The sequence below is a fragment of the Podarcis gaigeae genome (genome assembly GCF_964106915.1).
Source record: "Podarcis gaigeae genome assembly, chromosome: 8".
NCBI classification, from domain to species: domain Eukaryota; kingdom Metazoa; phylum Chordata; class Lepidosauria; order Squamata; family Lacertidae; genus Podarcis; species Podarcis gaigeae.
The window spans coordinates 26,989,145-27,013,785 of NC_139684.1; the positions used below are offsets into that span (position 1 = coordinate 26,989,145).

The 24,641-nt window shown below is 48.8% G+C and overlaps 2 protein-coding genes across 2 annotated transcripts in view; one reads left to right on the forward strand and one right to left on the reverse strand.

Annotated features, from left to right (window-relative positions):
• The first annotated feature begins 14,728 nt into the window (after window positions 1–14,728).
• On the forward strand, window positions 14,729–20,451 carry HES2 (hes family bHLH transcription factor 2). The gene is made up of 4 exons (XM_083752892.1): window positions 14,729–14,891; window positions 15,018–15,113; window positions 16,999–17,092; window positions 19,194–20,451. Exons 1-4 carry the CDS (start codon window positions 14,799–14,801, stop codon window positions 19,457–19,459), a joined length of 549 nt encoding a protein of 182 aa, XP_083609018.1. The 5' UTR covers window positions 14,729–14,798; the 3' UTR covers window positions 19,460–20,451.
• The window catches only part of KCNAB2 (potassium voltage-gated channel subfamily A regulatory beta subunit 2), a 384,406-nt gene continuing 378,792 nt past the window's right edge, over window positions 19,028–24,641 (reverse strand). The window contains exon 16 of the transcript XR_014567429.1: window positions 19,028–19,065. The gene's annotated coding sequence lies outside the window, so the exon portion shown is untranslated. The remainder of the gene's footprint in view (window positions 19,066–24,641) is intronic.

Sequence of the window (24,641 nt, forward strand, 5' to 3'; positions counted from 1 at the left end):
AACTTTGAACCTCTTGGAAGATTGAAGGTTCCCAAACCTTCTCTGTGTTACTAACAACAGGTATATCTGCTATGACTGTTTTGGCAAACTCTTCAGCATACCTTTTGGGTGGTTTACCCTTTGTGGTCCTTTCAACCGCTGAGCCTGTTGGAGCGCCACGGGCTCTTCTGCTGCTGCAGCTCAGCGTGAGTTTGGGGGTGAGTGTTGGAGTCCGGGGAAGAACCACCTGCAGCAGAAGAGCTGGTGGCACTCTGACGGGCTCTGCTCCGCTCGACTGTCAGCGGCTCTTCCCTGGACTCCAATGCTCGGCCCCGGACTCTCGGCCTGGTGTCCCTGAGAGCCCGGTGCCCTGGTGCCATGCACCCCTAGTGCCAACAGTTAAGACGGCCCTGCTCCTGTATAGGATATAGCCAGTGCCAGATTTATGTATAGGCTAAGTAGGCTGAATCCTAGGGCCTCTAAATCTAGGGGGCCTCGCCAGCCTGCCATCTCCCCAGTGCCGCTCCCCAGCAGGCAACCTCCCCTCTCCCAAAATTGGAAACCCAAGACTTCATGCGAGGGCAGGGCAACATTTTCTGTCACTGCCCTAATTGTTTGGTGATGCAAGCATTTCCTTTCAATGAGCTTTCATTGTTCTCGTGGCCAGAAGGGGGAGCTGAATACCATCATTTAAACCTGTGGAAAAGCCTCATGCCTGCAGAACAGCTCCTTCCTCCCAGGATCTTGTGGTTAGGTTAGGTGGTGCTTTGCAGCATTCAGTGACTGATTTGCCCCTCTGAAAGGCTAACAGCTAGGCTTCTCCCAAATATACTATTTTCTCCTGCCTCCTGCTCTACCAGTCCCAATGGGCACTGACCATTCCTGCTCCTCTTGTACTTTTCCACCCCAGCTGGTTGTTAGAAGAGCTGGTAACTAAGGGCTTGTACACAAGTTTGCTTGTTCCCTTCTGCAGCCCAATACGTTTTCCTTTTGTGTCTTGATACCTGGAGGAAGGGGCTGCCTTGCTTGATAGTGCTCTGTAAGCTGTTCCAGAAGCAGGATTTAAAACACACACACACAAATACACACACCCTAGTCTCTCACAAGCTTGCAATATATTCCTCTCAGCCACGGGAGAGCAGACAGAGTACATATTCTCCAGCATGGAAGAGCTATGGAAGACTTCAGCTAGAGCTTAGTTAAGCTGGACACCAGCATCCATTTTATATGTTCTCAGGATAAAGCCCAGTACGTCTGAGCATGTGTAGATTTCACTTCCTCTGGATGCCTTCAGCTATCAGGATTGTCCCCCTGCCACATGACTTCACCTGAACATTGAGGCTACTAGGGGAGACTCTTATACACCTTCCTCTGAGCCTCCTTGTCAGCCTGGATTATGGATCTCACTTAAGGATGGCCTCCAAAGGTGTTCTGAAGCACCCCTAAAAAGATCCAGCTTTTGCTATGACAGCCTGCTGCACCTCAGAAAGAAGTTTTGATTGTGGCCTAGAGGCATCTCAAGAGAGACTCCATTATAGCAAGCCAGGTTTGCAGGTTCCAAGCCAGCTGAATTGCAACACACACACACACACAGAGAGAGAGAGAGAGAGAGAGAGAGAGAGAATGAATGGATGATCTTCTTCCTTTTGTCAATCTCTGCCACCCCTCCCTTATCATTTGAAAACTGAAAAATAAAGAAAAGAGCATCAGACTCCTTCTGGAGATTTTTCAATAGCCCAAAGGCTCTGGCCAGCAGAGCACCAAAGACATGCTAATCTCTTTTCCCCATCTTATCTGCTCAGCACAACAAGTTTTGTTTCCCCCAACACTTTTTAAACAACACTTTTTAACAAACCATTTCCCCCAACACTTTTTAAAGAAAATTCATTCCAGTAGCACCTTAGATTAAGATAAACCTTTCCAGATTGGTTCCATTTAAGAACTGATAACACCCAACTGATAACACCTGGTCTTTGTTTCTATGTTAATTTTCAATCCCAATTTAGAGATAAGTGGCAAAGGTCTTCACCTTGCTAGAGCTCATCAGCCTCTGCCATGCATGTTTTCAAAATAACTCTTGCATTGAGTATTAACTCTCCTCAGACTAGATTAACATGCCATTTATTGAAATTGTTTTTATGTTTTTAGTAAAAATGTGCTGATGCCCTTTCGATATAATAAAATGTACTTCATCCGTGTGTCAAAGTCCGTGTGTCAAACTCTAGAGTGCGTTGGATGTCAGCATCAAGCAATTCAGTGTCAGAGCTGCATGTGAGAATGGCAGGCTTGCATGTAAACACCACACTTCTTAACAAGGGGGCCAGCCCCCTTTGGCAACATTTCCCCCAGGCTGATGGTGTGCAGGACATCTGGGAACATTATATGAGACAATACTAAATGAGTTGGCTCTACAGAACCACCCAAGATTCCCAAGACTGGAAGGATGAGGATTTTGGTCTGCTGTGTTTGTATCCTGGCTCAAAGTGGCAGCTGTTTTTTTCGTCTTTGACCAATGACTTGGGATGGCCTGCTGCAGGACTCTTTAATTCTGGGTTACAGAGGAGCTGAACAAATGTTGTCCTGGTTCATAAGTAGAGTCTGCTGGCCCTTTGAGTCCAGCATGCTGTTCTCACAGTGAAAGAGAAGGCCACAAGCAGGTCTCAGGCACAAGAGCTCTCTCCCCTCCTGTGGCTTACAGCAACTGGTATTCAGAACCATTGCTCCCTCCAGCTGTGGAGGTTGAACAGAGCCATCATGGCTAGTAGCCATTGATAAACATCTCCTTCTTCTGCACCTGGTAGGAGTGTGGTTTTCCAAGCGAGGGGCAGAAATATGGTGTGCTAGAAGCTACAAACATTACTAAATTGCAGATTGTTGGCAGGCTGGTGTGGGGCTGTATTCAAGGGGGTCCCTGATCAGTCGTGCTGTTCCAGCTACCAAGATGCAGACACAAATCAATTTTATTATCTTGTTATCAGAAAAAAACCTGCTCCTTTTCCCTTATGGGTTACCCAAGAGCCCGTATAGAGTCCTTATGGAGGTTCTCTATCGGTAGGAGGAAAATAACAGAGGCCAACCAGGGAATATTGAGAAGCAAAGCAGCTAGTAAGCCTGATCCTTATTAAATTGTTGCAACAGGGTGCTCACACACCACATGCAGGAGGGGGGAGGAACCCAGAACATTAGTGTGCAAGCTCTTATATAGACTTTTGAAATTGCCACCCTATAGCTCAAGACCACCCCCCAAAACATCATACATACATCACTGAAGGGGTGGTCTGCAGCAGAAACCCCATCTGCCAGGATACCTGGGCACCCTGGCTATTCTTTTGTGATGGTAAATACTCAGTTCCTGAATCCAGGTCATTGTTGTTGTTGTTTAGTCGTTTAGTCGTGTCTGACTCTTCGTGACCCCATGGACCAGAGCACGCCAGGCACTTCTGTCTTCCACTGCCTCTCACAGTTTGGTCAGACTCATGTTTGTAGCTTCAAGAACACTGTCTAACCATCTCATCCTCTGTCGTCCCCTTCTTCTTGTGCCCTCCATCTTTCCCAACATCAGGGTCTTTTCCAGGGAGTCTTGTCTTCTCATGAGGTGGCCAAAGTATTGGAGCCTCAGCTTCACGATCTGTCCTTCCAGTGAGCACTCAGGGCTGATTTCCTTAAGAATGGATAGGTTTGATCTTCTTGCAGTCCATGGGACTCTCAAGAGTCTCTTCCAACACCATAATTCAAAAGCATCAATTTTTCGACGATCCGCCTTCTTTATGGTCCAGGTCTCACTTCCACACATCACTACTGGGAAAACCATGGTTTTTACTATACGGACCTTTGTTGGCAAGGTGATGTCTCTGCTTTTTAAGATGTTGTCTAGGTTTGCCATCGCCTTTCTCCCAAGGAGCAGGCGTCTTTTAATTTCGTGACTGCTGTCCAGGTCATAGGCTTACCCTATTCATACGCAGATACGCCCTTAAGACAGGGGAGGTTTTCCCATTTCCTTCCTCCTTGCAGAGAAATATTTGAGGTCAATTTGGGAGAGTCAAAATGGCTTCAGGATTGCTCTCCTGTACTATTTCAGACACTTGGTTTATATACTTATGTATGTGTTTGCCTTGTACATTTATGAACATTTATTTTATATATATAAGACCTCAGAATTCCTATAACAATCTGAAGAGGACTGTGATCTGCTACACTGCTGCCGTTCTTTACTCATCAGGCACACGCTCACAGCTCCTCTCTCTTGTTGAGGAGGCCGTTGGGCAAGCAGACGGGTCAAGCAGCACGTGCCACTTAAAGGCATCGCATGGTTTCATGTCATCTTAACTAGAGGCCTGCTGTCAAGTCTGGGAGTGTGGCACGGGCCTCTATTGTAACCACACAAAGATTAAACCGATAATGGTTCTCCAGGGGGAGATGGACAGCTGTCCCTGAACAAGCATTAATGAGCGCTTAGCTTGCAGGAAGGGGGGGCGAGGAGAAGATCCAGATTTTAGCTCCTTCTTCCATTCGCTAAAACAAGACCTGCCAGGCGGTCCAACTCCAAAGGGAAGCCTGGGTTCTGCAAAATGAAAAAAGAAACCGTTATCCTTCTGATTTGCTGCTATATTATGACGCACAGTTAAACAGACGGGTGGGGATTCTCGTTGCCCCTAAACAAAGCCATTTCCCCTTTAAAAAAATTCAAAAAAGAGCCTGATGCTATCTATGCCTACTAATGTTATGTCCAGTTGTTATCTCAGACAGTTCTAGAAGCTTGCATGTGACTTAGTCAAGACCCCGTTGTTTGGCAGTTTGAACTCTGCTTCATCTGCAGGTTTTGGCACCCTAAAATGTTGCATTTTGGTATGCAGTGTGGCTTTTGAATTTGGCTAGAGAGTAAAAGTTACCTTTTGCAACCACACAAAAAGAGGTATTGGTAGAAAAAAACACAATATAGTTGTGTATTATAAGAAGTATTGTACTTCTTATAATAATGCAGGTGGTGCTGTGGGTTAAACCACAGAGCCTAGGGCTTGCCGATCAGAAGGTCGGTGGTTCGAATCCCTGTGATAGGGTGAGCTCCTGTTGTTCGGTCCCTGCTCCTGCCAACCTAGCAATTCGAAAGCACATCAAAGTGCAAGTAGATAAATAGGTACCGCTCTGGCGGGAAGGTAAACGGTGTTTCCATGTGCTGCTTTGGTTCGCCAGAAGCGGCTTAGTTATGCTGGCCACATGACCCAGAAGCTGTATGCCGGCTCACTCGGCCAATAAAGCGAGATGAGCACCGCAACCCCAGAGTCGGCCACAACTGGACCTAATGGTCAGGGGTCCCTTTACCCTTTACCTTTACCCAACTTTACCCAACTAGAGAAGACAGAGGTAGCTATGCTTGCTCATTTGTTCTCAGAGGATAAATCCAAGGTGACCTCTCATCTTGAGGTCTGAGAGAGAAGCGTGAGGCGGAAGTTGTAAATAGGATGCAACCTAAGATGTATCAGTCTAAACATCAAAGAGATTGTGGGGTCAGCACAGAGGTCAAAGGTACAGGGATAGACTCCCTTGCTCCAACTGTTTTAACCACATGTGAACCCTTTTCTGAAAGCTGAGTTGCACCAAAACTTCTAACCCTGAGGGGAAGTGGGATTCAGGAATTGCTATACAAAAATATGCTATGCCTTTCAACAGCCCTACTGAGGGTCCTCTTTCTCTGCCTGGAATATGTCCTGAGGCTTGAACTGAGATAATGCCTTTCACATGGAACTGTACAGTTGGAAGGGACCCCAAGAGTCATCTAGTCCACCCCCGCTTCTCTCCTTCAACAGCCATTTGACCAGCAGCAGTAGCTGGTAGGTGCATTTCATTCCAGGCCGAGGCTTGGAATATGCACTTGATAGTTTCTGCATAACAAACCTCTGTTAAAGGCACAAGCAGCGTTACTCTGGAGTTTTTCCGTGGTCATTTGGCAACCAGGAGAATTCTGGGCTGTGGGGATAACCTACTGGTTCAAATGACCTTTCTACTCTTCCAAACTGGTCCAGCTCCAAAAAGCACTCTTTTCATGGCTCTGGTTACAATCCGATTAAAATTCCAGTGTGAAAATCCTTGGAACGCAAACATTTTGAACACCGGGGACCTTAGCAACCAGTCCCAGGTTCAGACCCCTCCATGTAGGAAAAAAAATCCTGAAAATTCTGGAGATCAGCTGCAGGACTCCGTGTAAGGCAGCCCCCAGAGTCTCCTGGAAGAAACCGCTGCCTGCAAGACTGAAAATGGTCTGACTTGTCATAATGCAGCTCTCTGTGTTTCGAATGAAGACAGTAACCAGTAGGAAAAAACCAACACCCAAACTGAAGAAACGTGTGTGTCCCCCATTCCGCTGAAGCCCCTCCGGCCGGCTGGCTTCCTGCAGAGTCGGCTCGCGTCCTCCACGCGCCGTCGACGGGGAGCCCAGGCGGCTCAGCCTTAAGCATCAGAAGCCGCCTGGCGCCTGCCGACCCCCGGACTTGCAAGAATGGCGGGGGGGGGGGGGAGAGAGGGCGCGACAGCCTCTCTCCGTGGCTCTTGGGTGTGTTTTTTTCCTCCGCCTGGCGACGGAGTAGAGCTGGGATGGAAATGGGGCTCCCGTCGGAAGTTGCCGAGGAGAAAGGGCGCTTGAGCCAACTGAAGCGTCTCCTCTCCGCCTTGGCCTTTGGGAGCGCGCCCGGTGCGCCTCTCCAGCTGCGTCCGTGACACCCGCGTGGTGTCTGGTTGTGAGAAGGGTTGCTGATTTGGGGTGTCAAGTGTGTGTCTGGGGTGTGAGAGAATGAATCCCCCCCCCCAAAAAGGCAGGAATTTGCAAACTTCAGTTGTTTATTTGTTTGCTGCGTTTATAGCCCACGTGTTTCTCCAAGGACCTCAACGGGGCGTACAGGGTTCGCGCCGCTACTCATTTAATCCCCGCAATAGTATATGGGACAAAGGTCTGACACAGAGTACGGCAGATTCCTATTTTAATCCAGAATCATGAGGACTACCATCTTACTTATTGTATGTATTGCCCTTTGCATCTCCCCTCTTTCTCCCAGGACCTCGAGGTGGCATCCATGGTTCTCCCCGCCTTTTCCCTAAAGCATCACACAACAACCCTGTGAAACAAGTGAGGCCGAGAGGTAGCGTGTCTGGTCCCCAAGGCCGCTCCGTGAGACCTTTATGTCTGTCTCAGGTCCTAGTCCGACATTCTAACCACTACACCACACTGCCTCCCACACCCTCCCAAGTTTTCTTAGTGGAATGAGGAACTGGGAACTGCCCGGTTTGTTCGTAAGAGAAGGTGGGGCTCGTAGCTCGGTGGTAGATAATCTGCTTTGCATGTATCTCCAGACAGAGACCCCTCACCCCGTCTGAAAGTCTGGAATGCCGCTGCCGGTCAGTGCAGACTACTTAGCGAGGTGACCTGGCTCGGGGCAAGGCAGTTTTCTATGTTCATTAGAAACGCCCAGAGCTCAGGAGCAGAGCACACGCTTTGCTTGGGGGAAACAAAAAAGGCCTCAGGCTCCAGCAGCATCTTCTGGGGATAGAGCCCGTGCTTGAAACCCCGTGAGCCGCTGCCGGTCAGTGCGGACAATATGGAGTTAGATGGATCCTTGGTCTGACCGTCTGTTTCTAAGAGAGGTTGCAGCTTGAAAGGGGACAGTCCTGCTGAATCTAGAAAGCCTTTGTGGGGGGATAACTCACCCCCACCTGAATCATCAGCTGCTGGTTACTGAAGCCCCCTCAGCTTGGGAAGCGGATGAAATGAGGGGATAATCTCTGCCCCCTCCTCCTGCAACGGTTTGGAAGGAGGGTTGCAATGGGGGGAGCTCCGGGCTGTTCTCTTGAGGGGCGGGTCCTAAATGTAACCGGGGACAAAGAGCTTGGATCCAAACACGGGGGGGGGGGTAGTCCGCTCGGATCCCAGATGGGTCGGGGACGCGACGAGTCTGTTTGAATGGTCCAATCTCATCCAGCAACCGCCCAGGTGGGGCAAGGGGGAGACGCCACCCCCCCCCAGCTCTCTAACCCCCTCCCGAGGGGGGGATGGGGCGTGAGGGAGGCTTGGCGCGAGCTGGGTCTAGAGTTCAGCACCTCGGAGAGCGCTCACCCCCCCCCCCCCCAGCACGAAAAATATATATCAGATCTCTCACGCACAACACCCTCCCCCACTCTTCCTGGGGCGGGGTGGGCGCAGCGCGCGGCTTTAGGCTTTGGGGCGGGCCTGCTTGGGGTGAAAAGATGCCGTTGTATGTGGGGGTGGGGAATAATCCGAGCAATGCATGAAATGAGACGGAGGGAGGTGGGGGGGTGTTGAGAAGGAGGACCCATTGCTTAGGGGACTTTTGAAAGGGATCAGCCAGTCTCATGGAGGAGGAGAGCTCCATCAACGGCTTTCTGCCCCGACACCATTAAAAGGAGCCTCCAGGTGCAGGCGCAGTCTACAGCGGAACAACGCCGGCTGCTGGGGACAAGCAACAAGTGGGAGTTGTGAGCTTGTAGTAGAGGGACTGTCATCTGGCTGACCACTGTAGAAATGGGATGCTGACCCAGATGAGCCCCTCTCAGTCCGGCCCAGCAGCTATTCCCCTCCGCTGAAAGACACGTAGTCTCTCTCCCCTCCCCCACCCCCAAGGATGGAGACAGGCTTTTAAGCTAGAAAAATCTGATTTCGTGCCAGGGCGAAGAACATCAGAATAGACCTGCTGGAGCGGGTCAATGGCCCATCTAGTCCAACGCCCTCGCGGCTACTAGCCGTTGATAGCTTTATCCATGAATATTGGCCCAATTCTCTTTTGAAAAGCCGTCCAAGCTGGTGGCCGCCGCTGCCTCCTGCGGGAGTTTAACTCTGAGCTACGGAAGACCGACTTCCTTCCACCTGTCCTGCTCCTTCGCTTTCTCTAAGCCTAGCCTACATCAAAGGATTGTCGTGAGGATGAAATCGGAGACGGGGAGAAGAGAACCACACACACAACTGGCGATAGGCTGAATAAAAACGCGATGAATACATAAACGACATAAAAGGAAGCCCCTGTCGCTCCCACCCACTCACTTTCTCTTCGTTTAAAGGCACGTTCCGCTTCTAAGCCTGGGGCAGGATCATTTATCATTTATTTTATGGCATTCCTATCCTACATCCCCCCCCCCCAAGTAGGTTAGGCTGACAGGCAGTGACTGGCCCAAGGTCACCCAGTGAGTTTCATGGCTGACTGGGGATTTGAACTCAGGTCTCTCCCAGGTCCCAGTAGTCCAGCACTCTGAGCAGTACACAACACTGTCTCCCTCCCAACTCCGGCCTTTTAAAATAGGCTCTCCTTCCCTTATTTCCAAGGCAACGTATTTCCAGCTTTTGCAGCATTCGCTCAAATTCTGAATTTTTTTTTTAAAAAAACACTTTTTTGTGGAAAGCACTGGTCAATCCAGCTCAGCCCAAATCGCCCAGCATTTTCCAAAAAATAAAACGGGTTGTGGGGTTGTGAAGGCGTTCTGTCCTTGGCAAACGGAATCCGGATTATTTTCTCGAGCCAGAGAGCGGAAATTCCCACGCGTGCTGGCAGGCGCCTGGGTCCGGTCTTAGCCTCCGGGGAAGCCGCCTGGCGCGTGCCGCTTCCCAGCGCCTCCTGCCCAGGACACGGAGCTCTCTCTCCCTCCCTCCTTCCCTCTCCCCCCGGATTTGGACGCGTGCAAAGGGATTCCTCCACCCGGCGCCGCCTCCTGCTCGGTGGATTGTCCTTGTTGTGTACAGAGCAAAAAGGCTGCTATCCCAGGCACAGAAACTCCCGGGGCACACGTACGTTTGCAGAATATCTTTTTTTGCGGGGTGGGGTAGGAGGGTCAACACAAAGTAAAATATTGAAAAGTAATTGCAGGCTGGTTTCTCAATCCCTAAAAGTTGAGAAGAGCAGAAGACTTGTGGCTCTTCTGTCTCAGGTTTTCCACCAGCTAGATACTTGCCTTAAATAAAAAAAAATGAAACCTGGGAATTTGGGGGTTAGGGTTCATCTGTGTATAGAGATTTGTGGATAAGAAAGCCGTCTATAAATGATCCAAATAAGTCATTACAGAAGAAAAACGGATGGGAGTAGCTAAGATTTTCTTCGCCTTTCCTATTTCGTTGGCGGAGCGTGATGCAACGCTTAGCATGTTAGGTGAGTCCTGAGTTCAAATCATGTGGATCACAAAGATCATGTTCTCAGCCTAACCCACCCCTCGGGATAAAACTGCCCCGAGCCTCCATCAGCGCGGAGGGCGCTTTACGGATCCCCTGCCCCGAGAAGCTTCCAGTCTGAAATGAGACGACACCTATGAGGGTAAACGGGTGCGGGCAGCATAGGGGGTTATAGATCATTTCGGGTGGGCTAAGGACGGAGGGGTTACTCTGATGGCTTAAAGGCGGGCTTTGAAAGAGAGACCCGCGTCCCAGATAGGTTAATACTCACATTACAGGAAAGCGGAGTGGGTTGCTCTCAGCAGCCTCGACGTCCGCGGCTCCACTGCAAGATCACCTCAGAGGTCTGCAGAGAAAGCTTTGCTCCCTCGATGCCACGATGGGTCTTGGTGTGCCTGTCCTCTTCTCTCCCCCTCCCCACACCAAAATCTACCCTAGTACAGACAAGGGGTTTTTTTGGACTCTATAAGGACATAGGAGAGCCTGCTGGATCAGGCCCACACATCCTGGATCAGGCCCGGCATCCTCTTCAGATGCCCCAATGGGAAATCCGCAAACAGGATTCGAGCACAAGAGCGCTCTCACCTCTTGTGGCTTCCCGAAACTGGTACTCAGAAACATTACTGCCTCTGGCCATCAAAGCAGAGCAGAGCTGTCGTGGTTTGCAGCCATCGTTAGCTTTCTCCTCCGTGAATTTCTCCAGTCCTCTTTTAAAGCCATCCAGGTTGGTGGCCCTCACTGCCTCCTGTGGGAGGGAGTTCCATAGTTTAACTCTGGGCTGCGTAAAGAAGTCCCTTTATTTATCTGTCCTACAGCATTCATCTTCATTGGATGTCCCCGAGATCTAGCGTTATGATGGAGACATATTTTTTTGTCTATTCACTCTCTCTGTGCCATGCGCCCCTTTATAAATTTCTCTGACTCCCTTCAGCACGGCCAGCCGTCAGGGCTGATGGGAGCGGCAGACGTCGAGTAAAATCTGGAGGGTCGTCCTCCCCATCCCTGACTTGCCTATCCTTTCCCCTCCAATTTCCTCCTCTTTCTGCCAAGGCACCCCATTCATGACTCCTTCTTGAAAGTGCCTTTGGCTGAGGCTAGAGGTGGAGAAAGCCAGCCGCCTGCCACCCTCCAAAGACTCAAATCCTCGACGGGGAGGGAAAAGAAAGCCCCCTCCTCTCTTTTGCAGTTAAAAACGCATAGCCCTCCCGCTCCCAGTTAAACAAAGAACCGAACCTTCCCCCCACCCACCCCTAATGCACATCAATAAACCAATAAAAGGGATAGGGGTGTTCGGAGGGGGGGGACCTGTATGTGGGAGGTGGGGTGATGGGACATTGTTGGAGTTAAGTCCCCATGCATCCCCCCACTCGGCTTGGGAAGCAGCTAGGGGTCTCAGGGGCAGATAATCGCCCACGCACCCCCAAGCCCTATGGATTTGGAGGAAAACAAAGGGGGGATTTCCTAATTCTTTACGTGGGGGGCGGGGAGTCTAGGTAGCGTCGGGAATAAATAAGAGACCTGGAGTCAAGCGGATAATGGGGGTGGGGCCTGAGATAGAGGGGGTCCGATTTACCCCCACCCCCACCCCATGGATCAAGAACGCTTCGAGAGTTTTAAAAGCTTAATCCCATGAGGGGAAGGCACTCAGCCCCACCTCCTCCTGTAGGTGAAAAGGGGTAGTGGTTTTGGTGGGGGCGCCGTTGCAGCGGTTGCCAGTTCAGCACTCTGGAGAGCGGCCAGAGGCGAGACAGGCGCGTGTCTGGAGCGGAAGAGGCAGCCCAGGAACGCCCAAACACCGCTTAGGCGGAGAGCAAGGAGACCGAAAGCTTCTGGATTTCCAAATTTAAACAGATGTCCCGAGACCCGTTGGCTTGGGGCGGGGGCAGAATGCCAGGCATGAAGAGCACCCCACACTCGCCCCAAGCCGACTGATACCAACGTAAATCTCCTTTGTCAGATGGTTTCCTGTGGCCATAACCACATAAAGCCATATCCTCACAGGGCGGGGGGATGTGGTCCCATGTCCTCGAGAACAGGACCTATTGTACTCACCCTGATTTCTGGGTAAAGTTGAACAGGATTAGGCTACACTTTCAATCGGCGCCAGTGGAGCAAGCTCGCTGTGACTAACATAACTCTGGTGGGGTTACTTTTGAGATAGCACGGCCACAATCCAGTGTACACCTGCCTGAGAGTAGGGCCCACTGTACTCAGTGAGGCTTACTATCAAGTAAAGATGCACAGGATCAGGCACACTTCCCAATGACACCAGTGAAACAGGTTATTTGTGACTAACGTAACTCCTGTTGCTTTCAGCGGGCTGCACTCGTGGCCAGTTTTTGTTGAAAGGTAATTCCTTTTTAATAAAATAAAATAACGGAATATACATTGCAGCGACCAAGAAAAGCACAAAACCAAATTATATCTGGTGAAAGGTAGAGGAAGAAACAAAGAAATAATTAAGAAATGGTGGGCCTCCGGATGCAGTCAAGTGGCAACGCTTATTATAAGGGCGTAAGAAAAGCCTGCTGGTATTCAGAAACATCACTGCGGAGGCAAAGCACAACCATTGTGGCTGAAGATCTGATTTAATCAGGACGTTTTCTTATACTGAGTCACAGGTGGGGCTCATGTGAGTCCTCAGCTAGAGAAGGCTCAGGTGAGGGTCACACGCCTCATCAATCCCAGAGTACAGTCATACCTCGGGTTACAAACGCTTCAGGTTGCATTTTTTCGGGATGCGGACCCGCCGAAACTTGTAAGTACTGGAATGGGTTACTTCCGGGTTTTGGCGGTCATGCATGTGCAGAAGCGCTAAATCACGCTTTGCGCATGCTCAGAAGCGCCGAATCTCAACGCACATGTGCGCAGAGACGCTGCTGCAAGCTGCCATCATTGAGGGTTGTGAACATGCATCCCACACAGATCACATTCACAACCCGAGCATCCACTGTATATAACAGGAAGACCGTCCTGGCCAGGCCATTATTATTATTATTATTATTATTATTATTATTATTATTATTATTAATAATAATAACAATATTATTATTATTATTAATAACAATAATAATAACAATAATAATTTATATCCCGCCCTCCCCAACTGAAGCTGGGCTCAGAGTGGCTAACAACAGTAAAACATTTATGGGTTCTTTATTTTTCAAATTAAAACAGCTGTTTTGCACCAAAATGCATTCACACAAAAGAGAAGTATTAAAAACAAAAGATTTCCTTTGCAGGTACTAGGCCACTGTTCCATCTAGGCCAGTGTTGTGTTGTAATCTGCCCTGGGACTTTAGGGTGAAGGGCTGATTATTAATTAGATGAATGGCGTGATTCTATGATTCTTAGCTTATTGTTCTTTGGTCAAGCAGACTGAGTACACACTCATACTAAAACACACACTACTAAGCAAAGGTAAGCAGCAGAAGAAGCACATACAGAATAGTTTTCTTTGTTAATAATAACAAAGAAACTCTGTGAAAACAGAGCAAAACATTATTTTAACCTATGTGATCTTCAGATGCTCCTCCACGCCATTTTAACAAATTTTGTGGTTCTATATGTTGTGCAATTGGTGCTGGAGGAGACTCTTGAGAGTCCCATGGACTGCAAGAAGATCAAACCTCTCCATTCTTAAGGAAATCAGCCCTGAGTACTCACTGGATGGACAGATCCTGAAGCTGAGGTTCCAATACTTTGGCCACCTCATGAGAAGAGAAGACTCCCTGGAAAGACCCTGATGTTGGGAAAGATGGAGGGCACAAGGAGAAGGGGACAACAGAGGACAAGATGGTTGGATAGTGTTCTCGAAGCTCCCAACATGAGTTTGACCGAACTGTGGGAGGAAGACAGGAGTGTCTGGCGGGCTCTGGTCCATGGGGTCACAAAGAGTTGGACACGACTAAACAACAACATCAACAATGTTGGGCAATAAGTACTTGCAACAGAGTTTTTCTTTTCAGGGAGTCATTGCTAAGGCCTAGTGCGTGGGTGGGGTTCCAGAAAATAATAATAGTTGTTACTGTTATTGTGATTATCATCATTATTATTAGATCCATAGCTAATAATATCAATATCTACACTGCCTGGCAGTGGCTTTCCAGGAATTCAGGTCTGAATCGCTCTCAGCTGTACCTGGAGGTGTTGGCGATGCAAAGCAAATGCAAACACTTTGATAGTTAATAATAATAATAATAATAATAATAATAATAATAATAATAATAATAATAATAATAATAATATCGAGGGGGTGGCAGTAAGAAATGCCCCTGACTGGCCACGGTAAAACTCTCCAAGGTACCCCGTGAGAGGTCTGGACTGAGCACAGTTGGTCAGCTGCGGAGGTGCTTCCCCGAGTAACTCTCCCAAAGGGCCAGGAGGCATCAGGCGGGATTTTGAGTGCAAAAGGGAGTGGCAGATTAAGCGGCTTCCCCGGAGCAGATGGGCTGGGACTCAGCGCAGGGCTGGGGCGTCCCCCGGCGACGCGGTGGCCCAAGGCGGAGCGGCGGGGCGGGGACGCGAAGGGGCAGGCCGGCTGCAATAAAAGCGGCTCGGGCGGGCGGGGAGTGCTGAGTCCGCCTCCTCCTTGCTCCGCACTCGCTCGCTGTGCGCGCTCTCTGTCTCTGGGCGTCCGCTCCGACAGCCACCTCGCTCCATGCCGCCGCTCAGCTCCGACGCGCCGTCGAGGACTTACGGCCCCAAGATGGGCTCCCCGAAGAAAACAGGGGAGGCCACGCAGCTGAGAAAGGTGAGGGCCGCAAAGGCAGTCCCCGCTCCCCAGCCTCCTTCCCCGGGGAGGGATCCCCTTCTCCTCCTTCTCTTCCTTGTCCTTTTGCTCCCGTCCCGTCGGACTGACTGGCTTTTCCTCTCGCAGAGCCTCAAGCCGCTGATGGAGAAGCGCCGCCGGGCGCGCATCAACGACAGCCTCAACCAGCTGAAGACCCTCATCCTGCCTCTCATCGGGAAAGACGTAAGTGGCGCTCAGTCCTGCCTCTCCCTGCAGTACGGGACGAACACACACACACACACACACACACACACACAGAGAGAGAGAGAGAGAGAGAGAGAGAGAGAGAGAGAGAGAGAGAGAGAGAGAGCGCCTCCGAGCCTCTGCAGAGCGCTTTTTGTAGCCCGCCCTTCCAGTCGCGTCCCCGTTGGCACCCGTTGGCAACCCCTGCCAGTACTAGAAAGCTTCTATAGTAAGAACTTTGCAGGATCGGGCCAAAGAGGGCAGGAGTTGCCAACGGGTGCCCTCTAGAACAGGGTTTCCCGAAGGTCTTCTGCTTTTTTTGGACTACAACCCCCATCATCCCTAGCTAGCAGGTAAAGGATGATGAGAACTGTAGTCCAAAAACAGCTGCAGACCCAATTTTGGGAAACGTTGCCTAGATGCTGTTAGACTTAGGCTGCCATCCTTCATGACCCAGTGGGCATGCCAGGGATCCTAAGGGAGGGAGCTGAAAATAAAACTGCCAATATCCTCATGAAAATCAGTGGTGCAACTGCTTTTCTGCAATGCTGTGACCCGTTCAGATCATCCCTCCTCAGAAAAAGGGTATTGTGGAGTTGGAGAAGGTGTGGAAAAGGGCAACCAAAATGATCCACGGGATGGAGCAATTCCCTTATGTGGGAAGATTGCAGGTTTTGGGACTTCATAGCTTAGGGAACAGGCGAGTGAGAGGCAACAGAATAGAAGCTTATAGCTTTGCTTTCAATCTGTTTTAGTGTTTAGACTTCTGTATGTTTTAAAGCACAGTTGTAAATTTCTCTTGATTCTGTTTTAACTTTTTGTAAACTGTTTCGAGGGGTTTTGGTTTGTTTGTACAATAAGCAAGGTAGAAATTGTATTATATAGATATAAAATTATGCATGGCATAGAGTAAGTGGGTAGAGATAATAGTTTTCAACCTCTCTTTTAACTCTCAAACTTCTGGACATTCGATGAAGCTGAATGCTGGAAGATTCGGGACAGATGAAATCAAGTCCTTCCACACGGCACATAGTTAAACTATGGAACTCAATCCCACTAGAGGCAGTGAAGGCCTCCGACTTTAACAGAGGATTAGACAGATTCATGCAGGAGGAGGAATGCTATCCATAGCTACTAGCCTGAAATGCTAGTTTCACTGTTGGGAGTCAGTATTGCTTCTGAATACCAGTTGCTGGCAGTGGAAACTGCAGGAGGGGAAAGAGCTCAAATCCTGCTATGGCTTTCCTAGAGGTTGGCCCCTGTGAGAACAGGATGCTGGACTAGAGGGGCCTCGGGCTTGATCCAGCAAGCTCTTATCAGGTTCTAGTCATTGCCCATCCTGAGTTCAACATCTAGAGCACTCCATATTCCACACTGGTGGGCTAGCCAGAGCTCTCACCTGGATTCAGAGGCATATTGCCTCAATAAGTGGAGACCACATTTATTTCCCTGAGTCTTTTTTCCATGCATTTGCCCTATCCATGGTTTAGTTGGGGGACTGGAAACCTATACACCCCCCCCAGATGTTATTGGACTCCCATCAGGTTAGCCAGCTCAACCAGTAGTCAGGGATGAAAGGAATTTGGCATCTAGCAAACTTTGGGGTAGAGCACAGGTTCCCATTCTGGTATTTAAGGATTGCACAGAAAAATACCTGCAATCTTTTCATTCTCTCTGAGGCTCCATCCCGCCTAATGTCTCCCTGCTCCCCCTGCCCCTAGCCTCCATTAGATGGGTGCCCACTCTTTCCTGTCCACATCCAAAGCCCTCTTCCTTGCCCTTTTCTCTTCATGACTTCTTATCTCTGGGTCCCTTTGCAACATTCGGTGCATTTTCTTGCTTTTGAGAATCCTAAAACAACCCTCTCTCTCCCTTTCCTTTCCAGAGCTCTCGCTATTCCAAGCTGGAGAAGGCCGACATCTTAGAGATGACTGTCCAGTTCCTCAAGGAGCTTCCAGCCCCCTGCGCTTCTGTCTCTGGTGAGTGACGTGACATTCACACATGATGCGCGAAATGGCATCACTTAATTTCTTACAACTGAATTATCCAACACAGGGGACTGACCGATGAATGTCGGGATAGATCCCGGTTTTGTTTTGTTTTTGTTTTTTTAAGTGTTAGAAGAGGCAAGAGATCTAGGGGCCCAGTGCAAGAAACTGGTGCTTAGCATGCCTGGGCCAGTCCCTCACAACACCCTTGTGTGTAAACACTTGAGCAAGGACTGAGCTTGTCTGAACCAGTAAAGGTGGTTGGCAGACAAGAGGGGCTGAATGGATCTTCCACACCATACAATTAAAACACTATGATGCCAATTTGAACAGTCATGGCTTCCCCTAAAGACTCCTGAGAGCTGCAGTTTCTTAAAGGCACTGAGAGTAACAATACCCAGAGTTCACTTTGAAGAGGGATTAAATGTTAGACCACTCAGAGAGTGGCGACTATGTGAGGAGGAATAGCAACTCTTAGCACCCTGAACAAACTACAGCTCCCAGAATTCTTTGGGGGAAGCCATGCCTGTTTAAAGTGATGTTATGTACTGAGTTGAATAGGATCCGAAATGCAGCAGTCTGATTGGTCCTAGAACAATAGGATTCAGAATGCAGCAGTCTGATTGGTCCTAGAACAATAGGATCCGAAATGCAGCAGTCTGATTGGTCCTAGAACAATAGGATTCAGAATGCAGCAGTCTGATTGGCCACCCAATTCAGCTCCAGGTGGAAGTGAATCCACAACCTGATTGGCCTACAGGAGAATCCCGGAATTAGCCAATCACATGCGGCGCATTGTGTAAATAATGTATATAAAGCAGATATTTTTTGGGAACTTTCATTCCTCCTCACCGCTATGAGCTGAATAAAGAGCATGAAATCCACTCTCGACTCCGAGTATATTTCAAGCGGTATGATAGTTCTTTAGATATATGATGCAAATGTGCCTCAGGAGCATAGGAGAGAACTCAGCCAAAGAGGGGTTGCTGTCATCAGTGGGAAGGATCTCTGCCTCTTGTCAATCAGCGCTGACAGCACTGCCCTAGATTGACCCAGGATCTGACTCAGTTACAACCTGCTCATCAGACCTCATGAGGCTACTTTATAGGGAAGTCAGACCATTTGGTCTCTGCTCTCTCTCCTAGCCAGAATTTAGGAGACATGGGCAAAATCTTTGAGAAGAATTCCTACCTGGCTGAGACCTTAACTCTATATTGATAATACAGCACATAGGGCTTTGTGGGTGGAATTCAAAGATCCTGGAGTCTGGGCTCCCAATGAACTTAGTCTAAAACTGACGGTGGGGGAAATAAGAGGGGGGAAATGAGCCCATGGGATAAATGATGGTGTTGCATGATGGGATAGATGAGGTCCACGCTTCATTTGGCAATGTGTCGTCAGTACTGTCAAATTTACCTGTTTGCACCAAAACAAATTACAGGGAGAAATTTTCTGAGCAAAGCAATAACACGGTTATACCAGTTAAATCATCACAGTTCCCTCCCAAAAGAATCCTGGGAAGTGTGGTACTTTAAGCATGGAAGGCAGGGTATTCTCTGTTCATAAAATCATAGAATCAAAGAACTGTAGAGTTGGAAGGGTCCCCTGAGGGACATCCAGCCCAACCCCCCGTTGCTGACCTCTGAGTGGGTGCTGTAAGTTCAACAAAGAATAATGCGTGTTGTATTACTTTCTGTGGCTGGCACTGGTACCCAGCTCACAGACACAGAAGAGGAAGGGTTTGGATTTGATATCCCGCTTTATCACTACCTGAAGGAGTCTCAACATTCTCCTTTCCCTTCCTCCCCCACAACAAACACTCTGTGAGGTGAGTGGGGCTGAGAGACTTCAGAGAAGTGAACTAGCCCAAGGTCACCCAGCAGCTGCATGTGGAGGAGCCGGGAATCGAACCTGGTTCACCAGATCACGAGTCTACCACTCTTAACCACTACACCAAGCTGGCTCTCACAGAATTGTAGAGTTGGAAGGGACCCTGAGGACCATTTATAGTCCAACCCCTTGCAAGGCAGGAATCGCAACTAAGGAATCCCTGACAGATGGCATGACAGATTTCTCTCTTTCCCCCCCACAGGCTCCGTAGACAGTTTCTGTGACGGCTACCACACCTGCCTGTCCCGCCTTGCCACCCTCCTTCCTAAATACAACTTCCTGAACCGTGAGGCCTGCAGCACCCTCCTTGGGCATCTCCAGCAGGCCTTTGCGCAGCAGGGCTGGCTTCGGGACTGTTCCAGCCCAGCAGACTTGTCCAAAGAGCCAGGCTTGGAGAGGCCCCCGGGCCCACCTAGAAGGGCCCAGGAAGCCCCTTCACCACAAACAGCACTCTGGAGACCTTGGTAGAGCCACAGAACTTCTCGACTTAAAACTGAGAGCCCTGCGTGCTCCTGTTTTCTCTGTACAGCAGCCGTTTTCAGACAGGAAGTGGCTGGAGCAGAGCCCTGTGCTGTGAAAGGATTGTCGATGTGACGAGCAGAGAGATCCGCCTGCAGAAAAGGCTGTGTCTAAGAATGATGAGCTGCTCTAGCCTTCCAGCCAGCCTCAGCTGGCCATAAATAACGTTTACCTTGTAATTCGGGTGTGATTGGATCGTCCCAAGTCGCTCCTGACCCAGTTGAATGACCTGTCCTCAGATGAAGCTGCCTGCTGTGCCTCTGCATGACGGTTCCCTGTGTTCTGTTTAGGGAAGGATCACTCAGTGATAGAGCATGTGCTCTGCATGCAGAAGGTTCTAGGTTCAATCTCCAGGGACGGTTGGGAATGCCCCCCCCTCCAGAAACCCTGGAGAGAGCTGCTGCCAGTCATTATAGGTGACCCTGAGCTAGGTCCAACTGGATCACAGTGGTTGGAATACTTGGCATATGTTCCTATTAGACAATATAGGACCACCTCCTTGCAATCGGGAGGAGCACCCATGACATGGACTCATGCAGAGACACATGAGAGGGACTCCTCTGAGGGCAGGTGATTTCTTACACAGAACATGTGTGCATGCAACAGAGTAATGCGTCTTCCTTTTCATTCAGAGTCAGGTATCAGTTGCCTGGAGAAAACTGCTAACTCTTTCTGAGGAGCATCAAGGGTCTGGGGAGACTTCCTGCTCTCTCTCTCTCTCTCTCTCTCTCTCCAGACATCTCCTTTCTCCCTCCCATAGCCACAATGGGGGGGGGGGCGGGATGGAAGGCCAGTAAACCCCGCGGGTTGTTAAATTGTCTTTTTCTTTCCCCTGGTCTGTGACTTGCACAAATCCGGCCTGGCTTGAGCCAAGGACCGGACAGCACTTTAAACCTGTATATAATAATGGATTTGATACACAATTAAAAATAAAGAAATAATCACCGGTGTTTGTTTGTTTTTTAAATGCATGTATTGTTCTATCATAAGAATGTAAGAAGAGGTTGCTGGATCAGGCTGGTGGCCCATCTAGTCCAGAATCCTGTTTTCAATCCAGGCCAACAAGGTGCCTGTGGCGAAACTAGCAAGCAAGACCTGAGCACCAGAGCTCTTTCTCCCCTCCTACTGTTTCCAGCCACTGGTATTCAGAAGCATTGCTGCCTCTGACCCTGGAGGCAGAGCATAGCCACTGCTGGCAAGTAGCCATTGATATCCATCCATGAATTTTCCCAATCCACTTTCTCCGTGCCACACATAATTTGATAAACGTCTTTCATGTCATCTTCTCTCTAGACTAAAAACTCCCCAAAGCTGCAAGCTTTCCTCGTATCAATTTGTCAGACATAGATTTATCATTATGGGATACATTCATGGATTGCATTTATATCCCATTTTTTTTCCTCCAAAGAGCTCTAGATGCCATTCATGGTTTCCCCCCTAACAACAACCCTGGGAGGTAGGTTAGCCCAGGATCACCCAGTGAACTTCCTGGCTGAGTGGGGATTTGAACCCAGGTCCTAGTCCAACACTCTAACCCAGTGGATCTCAAACTTTTTCCCCTGGGACACACTTTCAGAATAAAAATTTGCTCAAGTCACACCAAAAAATTTTATTGATGAGAAATATATTGTGGGGGGCAACTCCTAGCAGGGCTTGATTTATAGCACAAAACACAACTATTTTATAATATGATTGTGGGACACCCAGAAAGTATAAAACAATGCAGCTACATAAAAACATTAATCGTTCCCAAAATATAATTATGAACAAAGCTCTTGCAATATAACCTAAAGTACATACTTTATGTATGTATACCAACTCAGTGAGGTGTGAACTTGTTTTTGCCAGGCAATCTCATTTATATTGGCTCTAATTTGAGACAAACTCATCTCATCAACGTAAAGAAGCCTTTCCCTTTTCTGATCTTCCATATTTGACAGAGTTGAAAATCCCTATTCACAACAATATATTGTGGAGAACTGGAGAATAATAGCCATTGTTCTGCCTCTTGTTTTGAGAGTACATCTAGCCCTATTTTGCAAATAAAAAATATTGTATTTAAACTATGCTACGCTACACTGACATGGTTAGGTGTTTCTTTGATTGTCCTTGAATCTTCCTGCCACACTCGCCATCCTCTCCTGACACACCAGTGTGGCACGCCACACCCTTATAGAACCACTGCTCTAACCACTACACCACACTGGCTCTATCTACAACATGGATAAACTTTCAAACCACTGGTTGGGCAGGTTGCTTAAACACCTTGCTACACCATCTCCCCCTGTAGGTTTTCCCCAGAAAGACCAGTCCCTCCTAGTACATTAGATACACTCCAAAATACCAAAGAACTGGTAGTAGAGGGGAAGAATGTGCCCTCCCTGCTTTGTGATCCATGTCAATTTCTGAGCTTGGCAGCCACCCCCCTCAACCCAGAACTTTGCTCTGGTTGCCCAAACATGTCCCAGCTATGGCGCCAGTTATTGCTCGGGTTCCTCTGCTCCTGGGGCTTTGCCCGGTCTTGTCCCCAACCTGCAAGCCTCCGGAGCTGTGAAGTGTGTTGCCAGCCACATATCTACAGTACGTGAGGGTGTGACAGGAGACTTGCAAGGGGCTCATTCCCTAGCACCCAATTTCCCAAGCAAGAGACCTGCAATAGCTTCCTCAGTGAGAGTGTCCCTTTGCCCTTATTACAGTCCACCACCTCCTGGGAGAAGTGGTTATGGCTCTGTGCCATTTCATTAGAGACATTAAAACAACACAGATTCTTGGAACATAATAACAGGCTGCTGGATCAGGCCAATGGTCCATCTACTCCAGTATCCTTGTGGCCATCCAGGTGTCCTGCTGGGAAACCAGCAAGCAGGACTCAAGCACAAGAGCATTCTGCTCACCTGCAGTTCCCTGACAGCTGGTATTCAGAAGCATTTTAATAGCAAGATGATGAAAAAGTGGCAGGCCAAAGCACAGGAGGAAAGCTGTAGTCGTTTTAGAGGAAGAAATGAACTGAAATAATGGGCTGGGGCTGTGTGCGGCAGTGCAAGGACAGGGAGTTGGACTATATGAGTCTTTTGGGTCTCTTCCAGCGCTACAGTTCTAGGAAAAGCTCTGCATGCAGAAGGCCTCAGGCTCAGTCCTCAGCAGAATCTCCAGGTAGGGCTGGGAATATCTTGAAACCCCGGAAACCTGCTGCACACAGACCCAGAGACATCTTGGTAGATTCCGTCTCCAGAGCACCCAAATTCCTTATCCTGCTGGCACCTTGAAAGTGCTGGATCAGCAGTCATGAGATGCGGAAGCAGCTGCCTGATGACTGACAAGTCTCCTGGGAGCTCCTGCTAGATACTCCCTCTCATCAAGACGTCTGTGCCCTGGTGATTGGCCAAAAACAAGCACCACCAAAACTCCAGCAGAGACAGAGAAATGCCAGTCAGTTTCCAAGCTGTGAAACAACAACTCAAGAACAATGACCCTGCAAGGCAAGACCAATTCATGATGGACAGATCAATCGGCTACTGTTTGTTGTTGTTTAGTCGTTTAGTCGTGTCCGATTCTTCGTGACCCCATGGACCAGAGAACGCCAGGCACCTCTGTCCTCCACTGCCTCCCGCAGTTTGGTCAAACTCATGCTGTTAACCTCGAAAACACTATCCAACCATCTCGTCCTCTGTCGCCCCCTTCTCCTTGTGCCCTCCATCTTTCCCAACATCAGGGTCTTTTCCAGGGAGTCTTCTCTTCTCATGAGGTGGCCAAAGTACTGGAGCCTCAGCTTCATAATCTGTCCTTCCAGTGAGCACTCAGGGCTGATTTCCTTCAGAATGGAGAGGTTTGATATTCTTGCAGTCCATGGGACTCCCAAGAGTCTCCTCCAGCACCATAATTCAAAAGCATCAATTCTTCGGTGATCAGCCTTCTTTATGGTCCAGCTCTCACTTCCATACATCACTACTGGGAAAACCATGGCTTTAACTATACGAACCTTTGTTGGCAAGGTGATGTCTCTATTTCTCAAGATGCTATCTAGGCCTGTCATTGCCCTTCTCCCAAGAAGCAAGCGTCTTTTAATTTCGTGGCTGCTGTCACCATCTGCAGTGATCATGGAGCCCAAGAAAGTAAAATCTCTCACTGCCTCCATTTCTTCCCCTTCTATTTGCCAGGAGGTGATGGGACCAGTGGCCATGATCTTCGGTTTTTTTGATGTTGAGCTTCAGACCATATTTTGCGCTCTCCTCTTTCACCCTCATTAAAAGGTTCTTTAATTCCTCCTCACTTTCTGCCATCAAGGTTGTGTCATCTGCATATCTGAGGTTGTTGATATTTCTTCCGGCAATCTTAATTCCGGCTAGGGATTCATCCAGCCCAGCCTTTCGCATGATGAATTCTGCATATAAGTTAAATAAGCAGGGAGACAAAATACAGCCTTGTCGTACTCCTTTCCCAATTTTGAACCAATCAGTTGTTCCATATCCAGTTCTAACTGTAGCTTCTTGTCCCACATAGAGATTTCTCAGGAGACAGATGAGGTGATCAGGCACTCCCATTTCTTTAAGAACTTGCCATAGTTTGCCGTGGTCGACACAGTCAAAGGCTTTTGCATAGTCAATGAAGCAGAAGTAGATGTCTTTCTGGAACTCTCTAGCTTTCTCCATAATCCAGCGCATGTTTGCAATTTGGTCTCTGGTTCCTCTGCCTCTTCTAAATCCAGCTTGCACTTCTGGGAGTTCTCGGTCCACATACTGCTTGAGCCTTCCTTGTAGAATTTTAAGCATAACCTTGCTAGCGTGTGAAATGAGTGCAATTGTGCGGTAGTTGGAGCATTCTTTGGCGCTGCCCTTCTTTGGGATTGGGATGTAGACTGATCTTCTCCAATCTTCTGGCCACTACTGAGTTTTCCAAACTTGCTGGCATATTGAGTGTAGCACCTTAACAGCATCATCTTAAAAAAATTTAAATAGTTCAGCTGGAATACCATCACTTCCACTGGCCTTGTTATTTGCAGTGCTTTCTAAGGCCCATTTGACTTCACTCTCCAGGATGTCTGGCTCAAGGTCAGCAACCACACTACCTGGGGTATACGAGACATCCATTTCTTTCTGGTATAATTCCTTTGTGTATTCTTGCCACCTCTTCT